The sequence below is a fragment of the Lissotriton helveticus genome, chromosome 1_2, assembly GCF_964261635.1.
Source record: "Lissotriton helveticus chromosome 1_2, aLisHel1.1, whole genome shotgun sequence".
NCBI classification, from domain to species: Eukaryota; Metazoa; Chordata; class Amphibia; order Caudata; family Salamandridae; genus Lissotriton; species Lissotriton helveticus.
In genome coordinates this window covers 72,919,525-72,934,729 of record NC_136058.1, presented here as the reverse complement: position 1 = coordinate 72,934,729, position 15,205 = coordinate 72,919,525, and the positions used below count along the sequence as shown (strand labels likewise).

At 41.7% G+C, this 15,205-nt stretch overlaps 1 protein-coding gene across 2 annotated transcripts in view; it reads left to right on the top strand.

Annotated features, from left to right (window-relative positions):
- LOC144798032 (methylcrotonoyl-CoA carboxylase beta chain, mitochondrial-like) overlaps positions 1-15,205 on the top strand; it is a 438,830-nt gene that overhangs the window by 146,666 nt on the left and 276,959 nt on the right. For both annotated transcript variants that reach the window (XM_078668818.1, XM_078668816.1), the window contains exons 4-5: positions 726-806; positions 3,319-3,497. In XM_078668818.1, coding sequence (XP_078524944.1) covers positions 726-806; positions 3,319-3,497 — 260 coding nt within the window. The remainder of the gene's footprint in view (positions 1-725; positions 807-3,318; positions 3,498-15,205) is intronic.

Here is a 15,205-nt window from a genome sequence, read left to right as displayed (position 1 = left end):
GGTGAGCGGGTTCTTTGGCTGTTGGTTAAACAAGTTGAAAGTTATTGAAAGAAACGTTGGTCAAGCTGAGAACCATCCGAGGATACGTGGGGTGGGGGGGATCTAAATGCAATAAGAAGGCAATAGTGGTGTATATTTTGATGGTTGGACATGGGGAGTTTAAGCGAGAAGAGTTGTGATTGGGCTTTTGGTTTTGTGCTGGGTACTTATGGGAGGGGGAGCAGGATAGATAGGTATTAAGATGTATAGTGAGGACTGGTTTGATGGTTAGTATGTAAGGCGTAGCGCCAAGGTTTATGTATCTTCAGGCTCGTGCACCTGTTTCATTAAAGCGGCCTTTTCCACACTCCCTCATTGTCTGTTCTTGCATGCGCCTTCCCACTCAAATTACAGAGGATCAGGTATTTCCGGGGAGACGTCAATCAGGACATTTGCAGGTTCTCGGTTATGGCACCCCCCTCAAGTAGCACGATCCAAGCAAAGTTTATCTTGTGGTACCTCACTGTAGGTGAAGTTTAGCATTCAAAACTTTAATTCTATTGTTCAAATGCGTTGCTGTGTTGTCACATTGATTGATTGGTGAATTCATTTGTTTTGGGAGTTTTGCACCACGCTCCGTGTCCTCGCTCTTGATCCCTTACAGCAACTTTCTTTCTTTACTCGAACGTTCTTCTAGGAAACCGCTTTTGAATATATGTATTTTCTTGTCTCTTACCTTTTTTCAGTCTGAGCTGTTTCCAGACCAGTTCCACGGCGGAAGAACATTCTACAACGAGGCAATAATGTCTTCTAAGAAAATACCTCAGGTATCCTTAAGCAGTGGATGTGTGCAATCAGACATGTCCGTGTTTAAATTCGGTTTCATACAGTTGGAAAAATCCGTTTCCTTTTCAAAGAAAATGAAAGATTGTTTTTTCCAAAATGTACTGACTTTTTAATTTAAAAAAAAAAAATTCAAGCATTATTTGCAAGCCCTTTGTTCAGTTCTTGTTCTCTAGCCGCGAGCTTTCAGCCACCTTATTTCAGGTTCTTATTTTGATTTATTTTTTCTGTAGCGCTGCTCTACCTTTGCAGGCGTTAGTTAGCTTTACCAGTAACATTTGTTTTTTATGATGTAACAATTACCCGGTCTTTCATTAATGAAATTGGCATTGTCCTCCCAAAATATAATGAAATGTGTACATTTATGTTCGTAACCTAGAATGGGACAAATAATTACCTCTTCTTTTCAAATGTTGATGCAGTACAGTATGGGTGATCCAGCAGTCTCACGCCTTCCTTGGATGTGCCGGTAAGGTCAGAGACTTGTGCATCACGGCCTTTCACCTGGCAGATTGGGGTTTCGTGGCTAGTGCAGAGAAGGGCTTTTTATCTGCACTTTACTCTGAAGTGGGTTGTATTTGAGCGCATCAAGACCGAAAAGTGTCCGCTTATACTGTACACTCGGCATAGATTGAGAAAAGTAGACTCATCATGCACTGTGCCGATTGTTATTGGAGCTCAGAATCGGTTGTGTGTTGTTTTGCCTACCTTAACCGATACAGAAGGTATAAGGTGCTACCCCCACCATTACATCGCCTCCACTAACCTCTTTGTGAGACATTGTATTGTTTTAGGTGAGTTAGCAGCTTGTAAGGGATATTTAATTTAAATATAGTTAGTGAAAGTTTATGAACTGCATTAAAGAAGAGAAAGCTGTTAGCAAAGCCAGTAGATCTGGCATTAATGTGTTAGCACATGCTGTGCAAGCCAGAACAACAAACGAAAGTCAGCGTTTCTTGAAGGATCCACTAAATGTAATTGTATAGTTTAGAAGACTCGCTTGCCTTTTATACAGCCCTGCTTTTGTTTCTCTTTCACACGGTTGGACAGCAAAGGAGCCTTCATTACAGTCCTCCTTTAGCTTCTTTGTCATGGATCGAAGGTAAGGACTTCAGTGATGACTCCCTCCCTACTTTACCTTGTTTTTTCATTGAAACAAAAAAGGAAAGTAATGAAGGCAAGCAGACCTTCAGTGTAGCTCTTCTTTCCTTCCTATGAATTAAAAATAATGAAATCTTCTTTCCTGGCTTCACTTATGAGAAGCATCCGGGAGGTAAGAGAGAGGGGTGTTGGGTAAGGCACACACAGGGGATGTAAGGATGAAAGGGAGATATGAGAGGGTGACCGGGCAAAGGAACAATGAATGGGCACAGAATAGATTGATTTTTTAACAAATTATTTGAGAGGTGCAAGAAGGAGAGACGTGAGGGAATACGGGCATACAGTCCAATGAAGGAGGGTTAGGAGGTTACAGAAGAGGGACCAGGAGAAAGTCAGCAAAAACAGACCAATAGCTATAGTAGTCAAATTGTACCTCCTGCAGTTCAATCAATCACTGATGCAGAAGTGAAAGGATGCACTCAAACAGCCAATAACTTTAGATGAGGGATGAATACTCCACTGGGTGGAGTGAAGAATGATAACAAAGTCTCAACCCAATGGCCGAAAGGAGCTGGTCGAAGAGAGCCTGTGGTTTCATGGGTCGGATCCAAAGCCCACTTTATAGTAAGCAATGAATCTGTTGGCACTTTCGCTATCAAAATCCAGACCTATGTTGTGGAAGTGATGTCGTTCTCAGGTGACGAAATAGCTGTCAATAATGTTACTGACCCCGCATAGTGGTTAATATACTTTTGCATTCTAAAGAGACATTGATCTTGGCTGATCTTGGTGTGGACGTTTCACTTTAATATCCTCTAAAACCGATCACTCAACTGCATAATTTCTGGTATTTGGGCACTCCTTTGTGCTTTCAGAAAAAAAGCTGCAAAAAAAGAAAACCTCTATGGCTGCTATGTTGTGTTTCGAATTAAATTTTGTGGAGGGGTAGTGCCAGACTCCTACGATGCACTGCAGTTAAAATATTTTGATTGAAACATTAATGTATATATCTCCCAATAGAGGTATTGAATTTCATAGGCACAGTTACAGTCCTTAATACTTTCAGGCAGAGCATGTATCCTGTCAACTGTAATACTAGTTAGATCTTAAAAGTTGATGAAGTCCTCGCACTCAACCCCATACAAGATCATATTGAGTTGGGTATCATTGGTATTTATATGCTAGGTGATCTCCTGTTCAGCAAGATCACACAGTGATCTCCATTAAACAACAGTTAACATTGAATTGGACCAGTGAGGGGAATGAGCTTTAGGTAACCCCACAATTAAATCTGACCAAGGGCACATCATCACTGTGAGGACATATGTAAATAATGTATTGTTTCTAGCCGTTACTTCAGTGGTTACTCTTATTGATTCTCCTTATCAACTCAAGGTGGCAGTGGTGTGTGGCTCTTGTACAGCTGGTGGTGCGTATATGCCAACCATGGCAGAAGAGACTGTCATCGTAGACAAAATTGGAACAATATTTCTGGCCGGACCCCCTTTGGTTAAGGCTGCCACTGGAGAAGAAGTGTCTGCTGAAAACCTGGGAGGCGCAGCGCTTCATGCTAGGTATGTATTCCGTTGTTTTTTAACTTCCTCGGTTCATTAAATCGTTGTAATTTCATATTGCATCCTACACAATGCTCCTCCTTGTCACTCTGGCATATATATTGTGTTTTGTTTTGAAGGCAGGGAACAGTGCAGTTCAAAATATTTTCCAATTGGCAATCCATTTTACTTTATTACAGGGGTTTGTACACAAAACTGTGCAATGCTGTCCATAATTCAATTTCAACCCACCGCAGATATATCCAACGCAATGTGTTATGCTGATACCAGAATTAACTTAAATACATTTTTTATTTAACACTCGCACTTTCCTTCTGTGCTCAGTTTTTTGGTTTCCATCGTGGGTAAGAATTGTCTTGTATTGCTCTTAGGCCCTCTTTCAAGTGATCCCTAATTTCCGATTTGATTGGTAACGGGAATTACTTACTTAAACTGGAATTATCCTCCAAACAGGTAATCATGTGTGTCACAAAAAAAAATGACATTTTTTTCCACCCAGAAGTTTCCCTTGGAATAACATGTTAAAATGTGCAGAAAAAAAGGCCCATCGATGACGAAAACTCTGTGTGAGTCAGTGCAAATGCATTGAATCGTGATGGTTATTACTTCTGGGTACAGGAATACTACGTGAGATTTCAGCTTGTCTGTAGTCGGGCCCTTGCTTCTTTATTCCTCCTTCTCTGTCTGAAATCGGAGTTGGATTTCGCTGCTGACTGCCCTCCATGTGGTGTCTTTTATCTTTATTTATTTTTTATTTATTGCCAGCATATCTGCAAAAAAGTCGATAAAGCGTGGTGATGACCAAGAAATTAGTCTGCAAACTGCAAGTCACAGGTTACCTTTCTAATGGCGACTTGGCTTTTCGTCCTTTGGAGCTCAGTAACTGTTGACTATGTTACATTTAATTAAATTGTTATAGTATCAACATCAATTAAGTGTGAGTAAAAACACTCCGTACAAAATAAATTATTATTTTTATCATTATTAACAATTTAACTGCTGGACTAACCACCCCACCCCCTTTTTTGGCTATTTGGGATAGTGTGCGCTTAGGGCCCCATAACTGTTTTTTCCACATAATGTATCCAGGCCAAATTTGCGTCCTTTTTTCGAACATCCTGGGGTATCTAAAAACGCAGAGCGTTTAAAGATTACCCAGGAGGGGCCTGAAAAAATAGCCAACATATAGCAAAAACGTGTTTTTAAAAAAGATAGGAAAAAAGTGCTCCAGCTAAGTGTCCGTTTTTTTCTCTAAAAATTGCATCATTGAAGGATTTGCTGTGCTAACATCACATTCTTCCCAGTTTTCGGGAACAGGCATAGATGAATAAAAAAAACATAGTTTTGGCATTTTTCGAAGAGGTAGCCCATTTTTCATATTTGTTTGTGCTCTCAACCTTCCTTCAGTTAGTTGTGAAAGCCATGGGTGATCCTGCAAAACTATATATTTCTGACAAGTAGACAGAAGTCAGAATTAACCAAGGGGTCATATTTGTAGATCCCTCAAGGCTTTCCCAAGGAAAATAACTATTGAAATAACGAAATATGGAAAATTTGTAGGAAAAAACGGCCATTTGCAGCAACATTTTCATCTGAAACTTTTTGTCACGATGGCCGATTAACAAAAGCAATGTACCATTATGTCCGCTAGACCTTACTGGTTACGGAGATATATATAGGGTTTGTAGGTTCTCCAAAAACCCAAGGTACCCAGTGTTAAGATGTGCGGCCAAGCACTCACCTGAAATCCAGGACCGTCTGCAGGGGCGATCAGTAATTCTTTAACCCTCCCAGAACACTTGTCAACGCTACTGAGGAGAACAGGAGCCTTGGCAGGTGTCCCAGGGAGGAAGGGGATTAGACCGAGAAGAAAGTGAAAGAGAAGACACAGCTCCGCTCCGCCACTTGAACCAGCCAAGATCCTTGTTCTGACTTGCAGAGCCATCGTTTATCTTCTTTACCTTTTAAAAAGGGATTAACGTTATAAACCAGTCTTATAAGAAAAGTATGACTGTCTAGTTTCAGATCTATGATTATCTAATTACCTCTAGTTTGGATTGGTAATTCTCTGTTTTTTTGGGAACAGTATAAATTCTTGTTTCTTCCTTTGAAATACCTATAACCTACACAAATAGTCACAATAAAGTTGATAATTGGTGTTAAAAATAAGGAAACCAATATCTATGAAGATATGCACACTTCCTGCTTAAACATAACCATATGTTTTTATGTTGAACTATCTCACCTGTATTTCACATGTGATATTATCAGGTTAAAACCAATGCTCTGATACTTCTCAAGCACATACAAAAATATGTAGAGCCAGCACCAGTTTTCAATTTCTACCAAGGGGCAATGTTCATTTTTAAATGTGCATTCTCAATATTTACAATAAGTACGAAACAGAAATATGGGCTTTAAACATAAGAAAACACAAACGCAAAGCTTAAAGTGTTCACTTAGCTGACTCGACGATTTTAATGTCCTGTACTTGACTGTCTGTAACGTTGGAGCCGTCTTAACAACTTAATTGTAGTCTTGACAAGCGTAGATGAAGTTCCTTCCAAGAAACTCGTTCTCCAAGTGAAGGACTTTTGATGACGTGAAGAATTAGGAATCTCCTTCAAACAACATGGTGCAGCCGGGAAAGGTAAACAAAGCCAATCGCCGTGTCAAGGGGGTGTGGCTATTTATAGCCAATGAGCAGGTTGTTGTCCAGGGCGCTGTTTCAGCATCATTGGAAAAGGTGTGGCATAGCGGCCAGGGCGACTGACGTTGGAATCTAGGGCTCACAGTTCGATCACCGGCGGCAGGTCAGCTCCGCACCATGCCACTCTGGGCAATAGCTCACTTAATCTTCCCGAGGGCCCCCAGTGCCGGGACACTACTTCGGAGGTAGCTGTGCGCTTTACAAATACTGGTATTTCATTTATTTAATTTCATTAGCAACGTGTACTATGACGCATGGACACTTGCTGGGCTTACGGAACTGCTTTGAACCGTGAACAGAAATTGAGCGTTTCCTTGACGACAAGGACGCCAAGTCGATGCGAGTGATTCAAGAACGCATTGGCTTGGTTTTCAATTATATAAAAATAGAAATAAAACACAAGGATATCATTAAAGGCACGATCAGTCTTGAAACCATTCATAGGTTAAAAAGCATTGGTAAAATACAAAATAAAAAGGTTGCAGCATGATTTAAGGGGTAGTCATGGGAGGTTACACTGCAACATAATTTAATGAGGAACCATGGGGGTGTTGGCAAATCAAGCAGGCCATTACACCAGCGGAGGAATTCCTGACACCCAGAGCCAACAACTGAGCTACACCATAGAATGTTTTTTTTATTGAGTATCAAGTATAGACCAATTCATATGGTGAAATATGTAGATTGAAAAGAGTATATCCAGGAAACCTATGTAGTTCTGAAATGTACACAAGAAATGGTGTTTAGGAGCAGTGCCTATTTTTACATCTCTGAACTTGTGGGTAGCCATACTACTGTATGATTTAGAGGGTTTGTTTCAAAATATCTTCTTTCTTATACACTGGTTTACATTTGAAAGACCTAAATCCAGAAAAATCTAATTTGTAATAACACATTTTCTACAATTCTATGCTCGGACAAGTCTTGCAATAAAAATTGTACTTCACTTTTGTGGTTAGGCCAAGTTTCCGCAACAGGAAACCATCCAAAATGTAACATGTATAGATCACATTTTTACACTCAAAACTAACCCTTTATTTACAAGGTGTGGTATCTGTAGATTTTTGACCCTAGCTCAACCTGCACCTATAGAAACCTAGCAAAGTTGTAAATTTTTTAACACTAGACACCTAGGGGTATACAGGACGGGGTGACTTGTGTGGCTCTCACCTGGTTATTTTACCCAGAATTCCTTGCAAACCTTAAACTTTGACTAAAAAAACACATGTTCCTCACATTTCTGTGGGGGAAACTTCAGAATTCTGCGGGGAGCCACCAATTTCCTTCCCCCCGGCATTCAATCACTGGTGCTAAAAGACCATGCCACACAGGTTACAGGAACCTGCATGAGAGTCATTGGCTTACTCAGAAGGGTATTTCCTTATTTAGCAGATTATCATCGGAGAACATTAGTGCAGACTTTAGTCATGAGTAGGCTTGACTACTGCAATGGATTGCTATTATCTGCTAATGTAGAACAACTGAAGAGGCTACAGGTTGTTCAAAACACCGCCGCTAGGTTGATCCTTAATGTTCCTGCTAGATCCCCCTCATATCCTTTACTGAATAGGCTACACTGGCTCCCTGTGTGTCAGAGAGTACAATTTAAAATATGTTGTACAATCCACAAATGCTTATACGGGACTGGTCCTAGGTATCTGACGGAAATCTTTCGACTTTACCAACCAGGAAGAACTTTAAGATCTGAAAATCAAGCTTTGCTTCAGATCCCTAGGATCAAAAAAGAAAGACAAGGAGGCCGAGCCCTTTCATTCAGAGGTCCTACTTTATGGAATTCATTACCCCTTTCTCTAAGACAAAATTCTAATCTTGTTACTTTTAGAAAATGTCTGAAAACGCACTTGTTTCCTATCCAGCAATCCTAAATATGTCACACAAGCTTTCTGTCTTTGCCTACCTTTGGAACAACGCAGCGCGGAGATATCTCCTTGGAGATCGAATTCCTGCGCTATAGAAGAAATATAAATAAATAAATAAATAAATAAATTCCCCCAAGTCTCCCGATAAAAATAGTACCTCGCTTGTTTGGGTAGGCATAGTGCCCGTGACCAGAAACGGGACAAAACACAACATATCAAATTTTCCCGCTGAAAACGTATCCTTTTTAGGTCGAGCCAAGAGACAGCGCGCATGTGCTGCTCTGTGAGGCATTTTGTAATCGAAAGGTTGAAATGAAACACACCCACGACAACCCACCACTTTTAATTGGTTGCATCGTCTTGGTTGCATCGTCTGTCTTCAGGAATTTCACATTGTTGGTTGGGGTATAATAGATATTTGTCCTGCCTTGTGGGTGTTTCGTTCCTGCCCTGGCGTCCACCCTTGCTACACCGATCATTTTGATATGGGCCATATGTTCTCTTAACCTGCACTACTTTTCCTTACTGCCCTCTCCACTGGCTGGCTCACAGCTTCTTTTTCTACTGGCTTCCCTTCTAGAAGCTCACACACTGCAGCAACACAAGAAGCTGGCCATGTACAGATCGAAGCACTAACTGCTCCTTTATATATTTTGTTTTTTGGGGAAAAAAAGGCACACGCCTCACTCACTGAGCGCTTTAGGCTGCTCTGCTCCTCCGGTGCCTCTCGGGCTCTCTGGCGCGGCCATTGGAGAAGGGGGCAGGTGGAGCCAGGAACTCTGTCTCTCCTTTGTTCTCAGAGATCCCAGGCAGCTAAAAGCAGCCCCGTCCTCCGTTCTGCTAATCCTTTGCAGAGGCGTCAGAAGCAGAGCTTGGCTGAGACACTCTTGGTTTCCCAGCGAGTCTGTTTCATTTTCAACATTTCTTCTGTCAGCCTTTAAATTCACAAATGCATGATGACAAGGGGGAAGGTAAGAATTTTAGTGTTTCCCTTGCTAAGCCATGGGCTGGACAATGGAGGAGGGGAGAGGTAGAGCCGGGGCACTTGCAGGCTTATTTTTCACTGATATTGCAAGGGAAACAGGAAGAATCTTATTCCCCCCCTTGTCTTCATGCATTTACGAATTAGCAGGCTGCCAAAAGAAATGTTGCTGTTGCAAAATGAAACCGACTTGCTGAGAAACCAAGAGTGTCTCAGCCAGCCGGTCTGCTTCTGACGCCTCTGAAAACTTTTAAGGCAGTTCTAATCACTGTACCTCCGGCAGAGCCTGGAACTTGCACAGTAATTATCTGCTGAGTGCAGGAAGCATTAGTCATCCACAGAGCACTGTAAGGAAGCTGTAAACAGCAGCTAACAAAAAGTAATCTTCTTAGTTTAGTGCCAGGACAAAAAAGTAACAATAACATTTCACCTCACTTGCAGGTTTTAATCAAATGTTAGAAATCCCTTCCTTTCCTCATTGACCGGTTTACCTCCCTTTTCTCTACCAATTGTATCCTAACTCCATCATGCAGTGGTAAATGTGAAGTCTTATAACTGCAGTTTTATTTTATTTGTACTTATAAGGTCCCAAAGTCGAGACCTATTGGCTATGCTAATGCTTGTTTCCAATGTGCCAAATAGTTGTTTTGGCCGTCGGTCATGAGCGCCTTGAGACCTGTCGGTGAGATGGCGCTATATAACCCGAAGCTAACAATAACAACAATGTGGTCAGCTGTGGATTTAACCCTAGCTCAGCCGGCACCTAGGGAAACCAAGCAAACTTGCACATTTTTGAAAGCTAGAGATATGGGGGCATCCAGAGCGGGGTGACTTGCGTGCCTCTCAGGTGTATTTACCCAGAATCCCTTGCAAACCTCAAGCATTTTGACAAAAAACGAATTTTCCTCACATTTATGTGTTAGAAAGTTCTGGAATCTGTGTGGAGCCACAAACGTCCCTCAACCCGGCAATACCCCCAATTCTCCTGATAGAAATGGTACCTCACTTGTGTGGGTAGGCCTAGAGCCCGTTTAAGAAAACGGCCCAAAACACAACATGGAAGCATCACATTTTTCCACTGTAAACTGAACCTTTTTTTCCAATGTGGGTATCTGTAGATTTTGAACCCTAACTCAGCTGGCACCTAGGGAAACCTAGCAAACCGGTAAATTTTTTAAAACTAAAATCCTGGGAGAATCCAGGGTGGGGTGACTTGTGTGGCTCTCCCCAGGGTTTTCTTTTTACTCAGAATCTCTTACAAACCTCAAACTTTGACTAAAAAAAAGAAACACATTTTCCTCACATTTCTTTTAACGTCTTCCGTGCGTCGGACGGCCCCCGGGCGTGGGCGGAGGATAGCCGGGGCCGTTCGAACCGCGCACGCGTCAAATTCCTCAGCACCGCGGGGGAATTCCAGCCGCAGCGAAGCGGTTAAGGAAAGTACTGGAATCTGTGGGGAGCCACAAATTTCCTTCCATCCAGGCATTCTCCCAAGTCTCCTGATAAAAATGGTACTTAACTTGTATGGGTAGGCCTAGTTAGTGCCCGCGATAGGAAACAGCCCAAAATGCAACATGAATACATCACATGTTTCCACTCCAAACTCACCCCCTTTTTTTTTTTTTTTGCAAAGTGGGCAGCTTTGCATTTTGAATCCTATGTCAGCCTGTACCTTAGCAAACCTGACATTTTTTGAAAACTAGACAAGCAGGGGAGTCGAGGGTGGTGTAACTTGTGTGGATCCCACAAGGTTTTCTTACCCACAATACACTTGCAACCTCAAACTGTGCCTGAAGCAACACATTTTCCTTCCATTTTGTGATGGAAACTATCGGAATCCACAGGAATTTACAAAATTCCTACCATCCAGCATTACCCGACTTGTGCTGATAAAAACGGTGCCGCACTTGTGTGGATAGGCTTAGTGTCTGCGACAGAAACGGATCACACCATGATCAATGTGAGTTCTCTGGCGATGGCTCCTATTGACCTTGGTTTGGGTTGTTCCTGTAGCGGGTACTAGGCCCGACCACACAAGTGCACACCATTGCAGTGTGTCATGCCACCGCATGATCTGCAATCATGTTGGTGGCATGACACATTGGAAAGATGTGCTTTTCCAGAGTAACACATTTATCTCTACTGGACCGTCTAAGGGACAGAAAGGCCAATTTTGCATTGTTGACTTTGACTAGGAGTACTCCTGTATGTGTAGGTGTGACCACTTTCTCTGCACAATACAAAGGTGTACTTCTCCTTAATAATTTGTTCACCCAACTGTAGTGTTGTGAGACTATGCACGCTAGGACCCATGTGGATCTGGGCAGACTCAACAGAAGAATTACATAACTTGCTGGGAGGTGTTACGGTGTGGTTATTAACGGTTAGGACGTAATCAGAGTGAAGTGTGTAATTGTAAGCTGAGGAATAAAGACGTCTGTTACAGAGCTCTGTGTGTGGCATATTCATTTGCATGCTCCCGAGCTGGGGAGGCTACAAATGGCCCCGAAGAAACAAGACTACTCTCCCTGAGAGTTTGCAGTGATACAGCTAATTTCTTATGCATGCGCCAAAATCGATGAGAAGCAGTTCGAAGTTGCCATGTGTGGGGTCGAAGACCCGCTCCAGCTCATATACCTCCTTCGAAGAAGTTGAAGGCCCTCCGGAGGAGCGCGTTTGAAATGCCTGGCAGAAACCTACTGTGTTGAATGGAAATGGCAATCCAGTAGATTTATCGAATTAATCAAGAGAAATGCCGGTATGTGTAGAAACGTTTATTGCATCCGAACAAAGTCGGGTACACCCGAAGAATGCCGGTAACTGCCGCTCATAACACATACATCTCTCAACACACATTCAAACACATACATCCCATGCGGCAGGCAGATATGTCGCTGAACCACACACGCGGCAACATTCAAACTTAAACATGCCACGCGGATGTTATTCCAAGTTGACGCGCACGTGTGCGCTCATGTCAACTTCAAACAACAACATACCACACACCTCCCTCTATATATATATATATATATATATATATATATATATATATATATTTTTTTTATGTAAGTACAAAATCCTTAAATTTGATAGGTAATTTGCGGACTCTTGAACTTTTCATTGAACCTGCTGAAGCAGAAACACTAGGTTCATTAGAAGATGAGCATGTGGGAGCAGGAACACACGACTCATTAGACAATGTATTGGAATTTGATGTGTTCATGTTTACACTCGTGGCATCTAAAAATAGATTTGAGGATATATCATCATCATTAGATTCTTTCTTGCCTTTAAGCTTAGATACCCTACTAAAGTTCCAAACACTCCCATCATTCACTCGAACTGCATTTCTGAATACTTCAACCACTTCCATAGGATCAGACCATTTAGATAGCCCTTTATGTACAAAAGTACCCTTCTTCAACCGTACTAAATCTCCAACCTGAACATAGACATCCCTCACACTTTTTTTCTTAAACAAATCATTCTTCATTTTTATCTTATATGCATCAACTTTCCTACTAATTTCTTTAAAATGAATCTCTGCAAATTCAGTACGTGTTTTGTCCTTATTCTTCAACCACCATGGCACTAATTTTGTGCTCGGCTTACGCCCCCTAAGTAACTTAAAAGGAGACAGCAGAGTCACAGAATTAGGAGCTGTTCTGTAAGAGAGCGACATAGATTGAAGAGCCTTGTTCCAACACATTCCACCCTTAACAGCTAGCTGAATTGCCTCTTTAACAACTCTATTGAACCTCTCAATTTGACCATTGGCCTCTGGATGAAATACTGCAATTCTCCTATGAGTTATACCACATCTTGTTAAGTAATTCTCCATTTGTTTGCTAATAAATTGCGGCCCATTGTCTGTGACAATCTCTTGAGGAATCCCCTCTCTACAAAAGATTTCATCCAAAAATTGTATTATAGTATTAGATGTAACTTCCCTGACCATCTTAATCTCTGGCCATTTTGAAAAAGAATCCATAAGTACAATGCCAAATGAATATTGTTGGGGTAATATACCAAACGGACCAATGATATCAATTCCAAGTTTGTTCCATGGTGAGACAGGTAAGTCCACCGGTTGCGGAGTGAAGACAAAGCCTTAGCCGATTTATCACTATTGGTACACAATTTGCAAAGACGCACCTGGCGCTCAACATATGAGTCAATTCCCGGCCACCAAAAATTATCTTTTAAACTTCTAGTGATTGAAATCCCAAAATGTCCCTCATGGGCAAAATCAACAAACAATTTCCTAAGACCAAAAGGCGGAATAATTTGATCTCCTCTTAAAATAATTCCGTTCTCTATGGCCAATTCATCTTTAATTTTATGATAACTCATCAAACTCCCTATAAGTTCTTTCTCATCTGGCCAACCATGCAATAAAAACTTCCTTATCTCTTTGAGTTCCAGATCCATTTCTTCATTCCACGTCTGCTCATGCACCACAGAATTCTCCCCAAACCCCAAATTCACATCACATACTACATGTGCTACCTCACACTCATCAGTGTCAACACTATCTGAATCTTTACACGGTAGGGGAAGTCTTGACATACAATCAGCATGGACATTGGATTTCCCAGGAACATACTCTAACGTATATTGAACATTTTGTGATCAGGCTTGATAGTAAATTTTGTACCCCATAAAAACTGTCTAAAAAGCTCAGCGCCCCAAACACAAGCCAGAAGCTCTCTCTCAATCACAGAATAATGACGTTCAGATTCTCTTAACGTTCTTGAGGCATAAGCCACAATCCATTCTTTACCCCATTCTTCTTGGATAAGTTCTGCGCCTAACCTACAATTGCTTGCATCCACCATTACAATACAACGTTTACCAATACCAAAAGGTTTAAGACCTGGAGCCTTGATTATCATATCCTTGACAGTAGTAAAAGTTGTAGTCATAGTATCAGTCAAAATATATTTAGCATTCTTTTTTAGAAGATCCCTGAACGGTTCAATTACAGTAGCATAGTTTGGAATAAATTTAGCATAGAATTCCACTAAGCCTAAAAAAGCCACTAATTGTTCTTTATTCTCAGGAATTGGAGCTTTAATGATATTCTCCAATGTGATGCTTTAGGTTTAATTCTTTTTTTTTTGTTTAAAATATTTTACTACGGACTCTTACTGTGACCAGGAACCGGGTTTGTTTGGGCTGGGGGGTTGGGGGTTGGTGTTGTTGGTTATAAAACTCATAAAATAAGACCGATATAGGATGTGCGGGATAAAATTGCAGAAAAAGGGATTAGCATGGACTGCTGACTTTTGATGTCTTCTGTGTGTTTTGTGTGTTCTCGCCAGATGCCATTGGGTGTGTGCTACAACTTACTCGCTGTTGTATTGATAGCAGCCGGCCCTTTCAAAGGGTTGTAGGCACACTGCTGTGTACATGTACGACTTTGCAATAAAGGTCTTGGAAAAAAAATATATATATTTTATTGAACAAAGCAGAGTAAGTAATCAGTTAGCAGTAATGAAGTACAAAAAGGGACATAGAAAGCATACATTACAGCGGTGCATCACAAGTGCGAGTTTGGGGAGGACCAATCCTGGCCATCGCCATTTCAGTTGTAGGGGAAGTACAACGTTTGCCCCGATACACATTCCAATGACCCCACTTCTTATCGCAAGTTCCAGGACACCCCCTGACCTTGTATACAGTTTTTTTCAGACAACATACATGTATCCATTGCAGCGACCCATCTGATCAAAAGCGGTTTGTTTGGCGAGCACCATTGCATTGCTATTTTACGTTTTAATAAGAGAAAGCCCAGGGCCTCCCATTGTCCCATTGTCGTTCCAGCGCAGTGAGACCTCTGGGGTCCCACACATTAAGGAGTCCGCCTTTGGGGGGCAGAGGGACAGGTTTTCCTAGTGCATCAGACATCTTCCGGGTCGCTCGTTCCCACAGGTCTTGAATATCGGGCAGTCCCAGATAGTGTGGTAGAAAGTGCCAACCCACCCACAGTTACGGAGAAAGAGATCGGTTGCACGTCTACCAATTTTGGCTAGGAGGGGAGCAGACATATATGTTCTGTGTAGTATCTTTAATTGTATAAGCCTGAATCTGTGATTGATAGCCGATTCGCTGGGGACCTCAGTGCTGCCTGCTA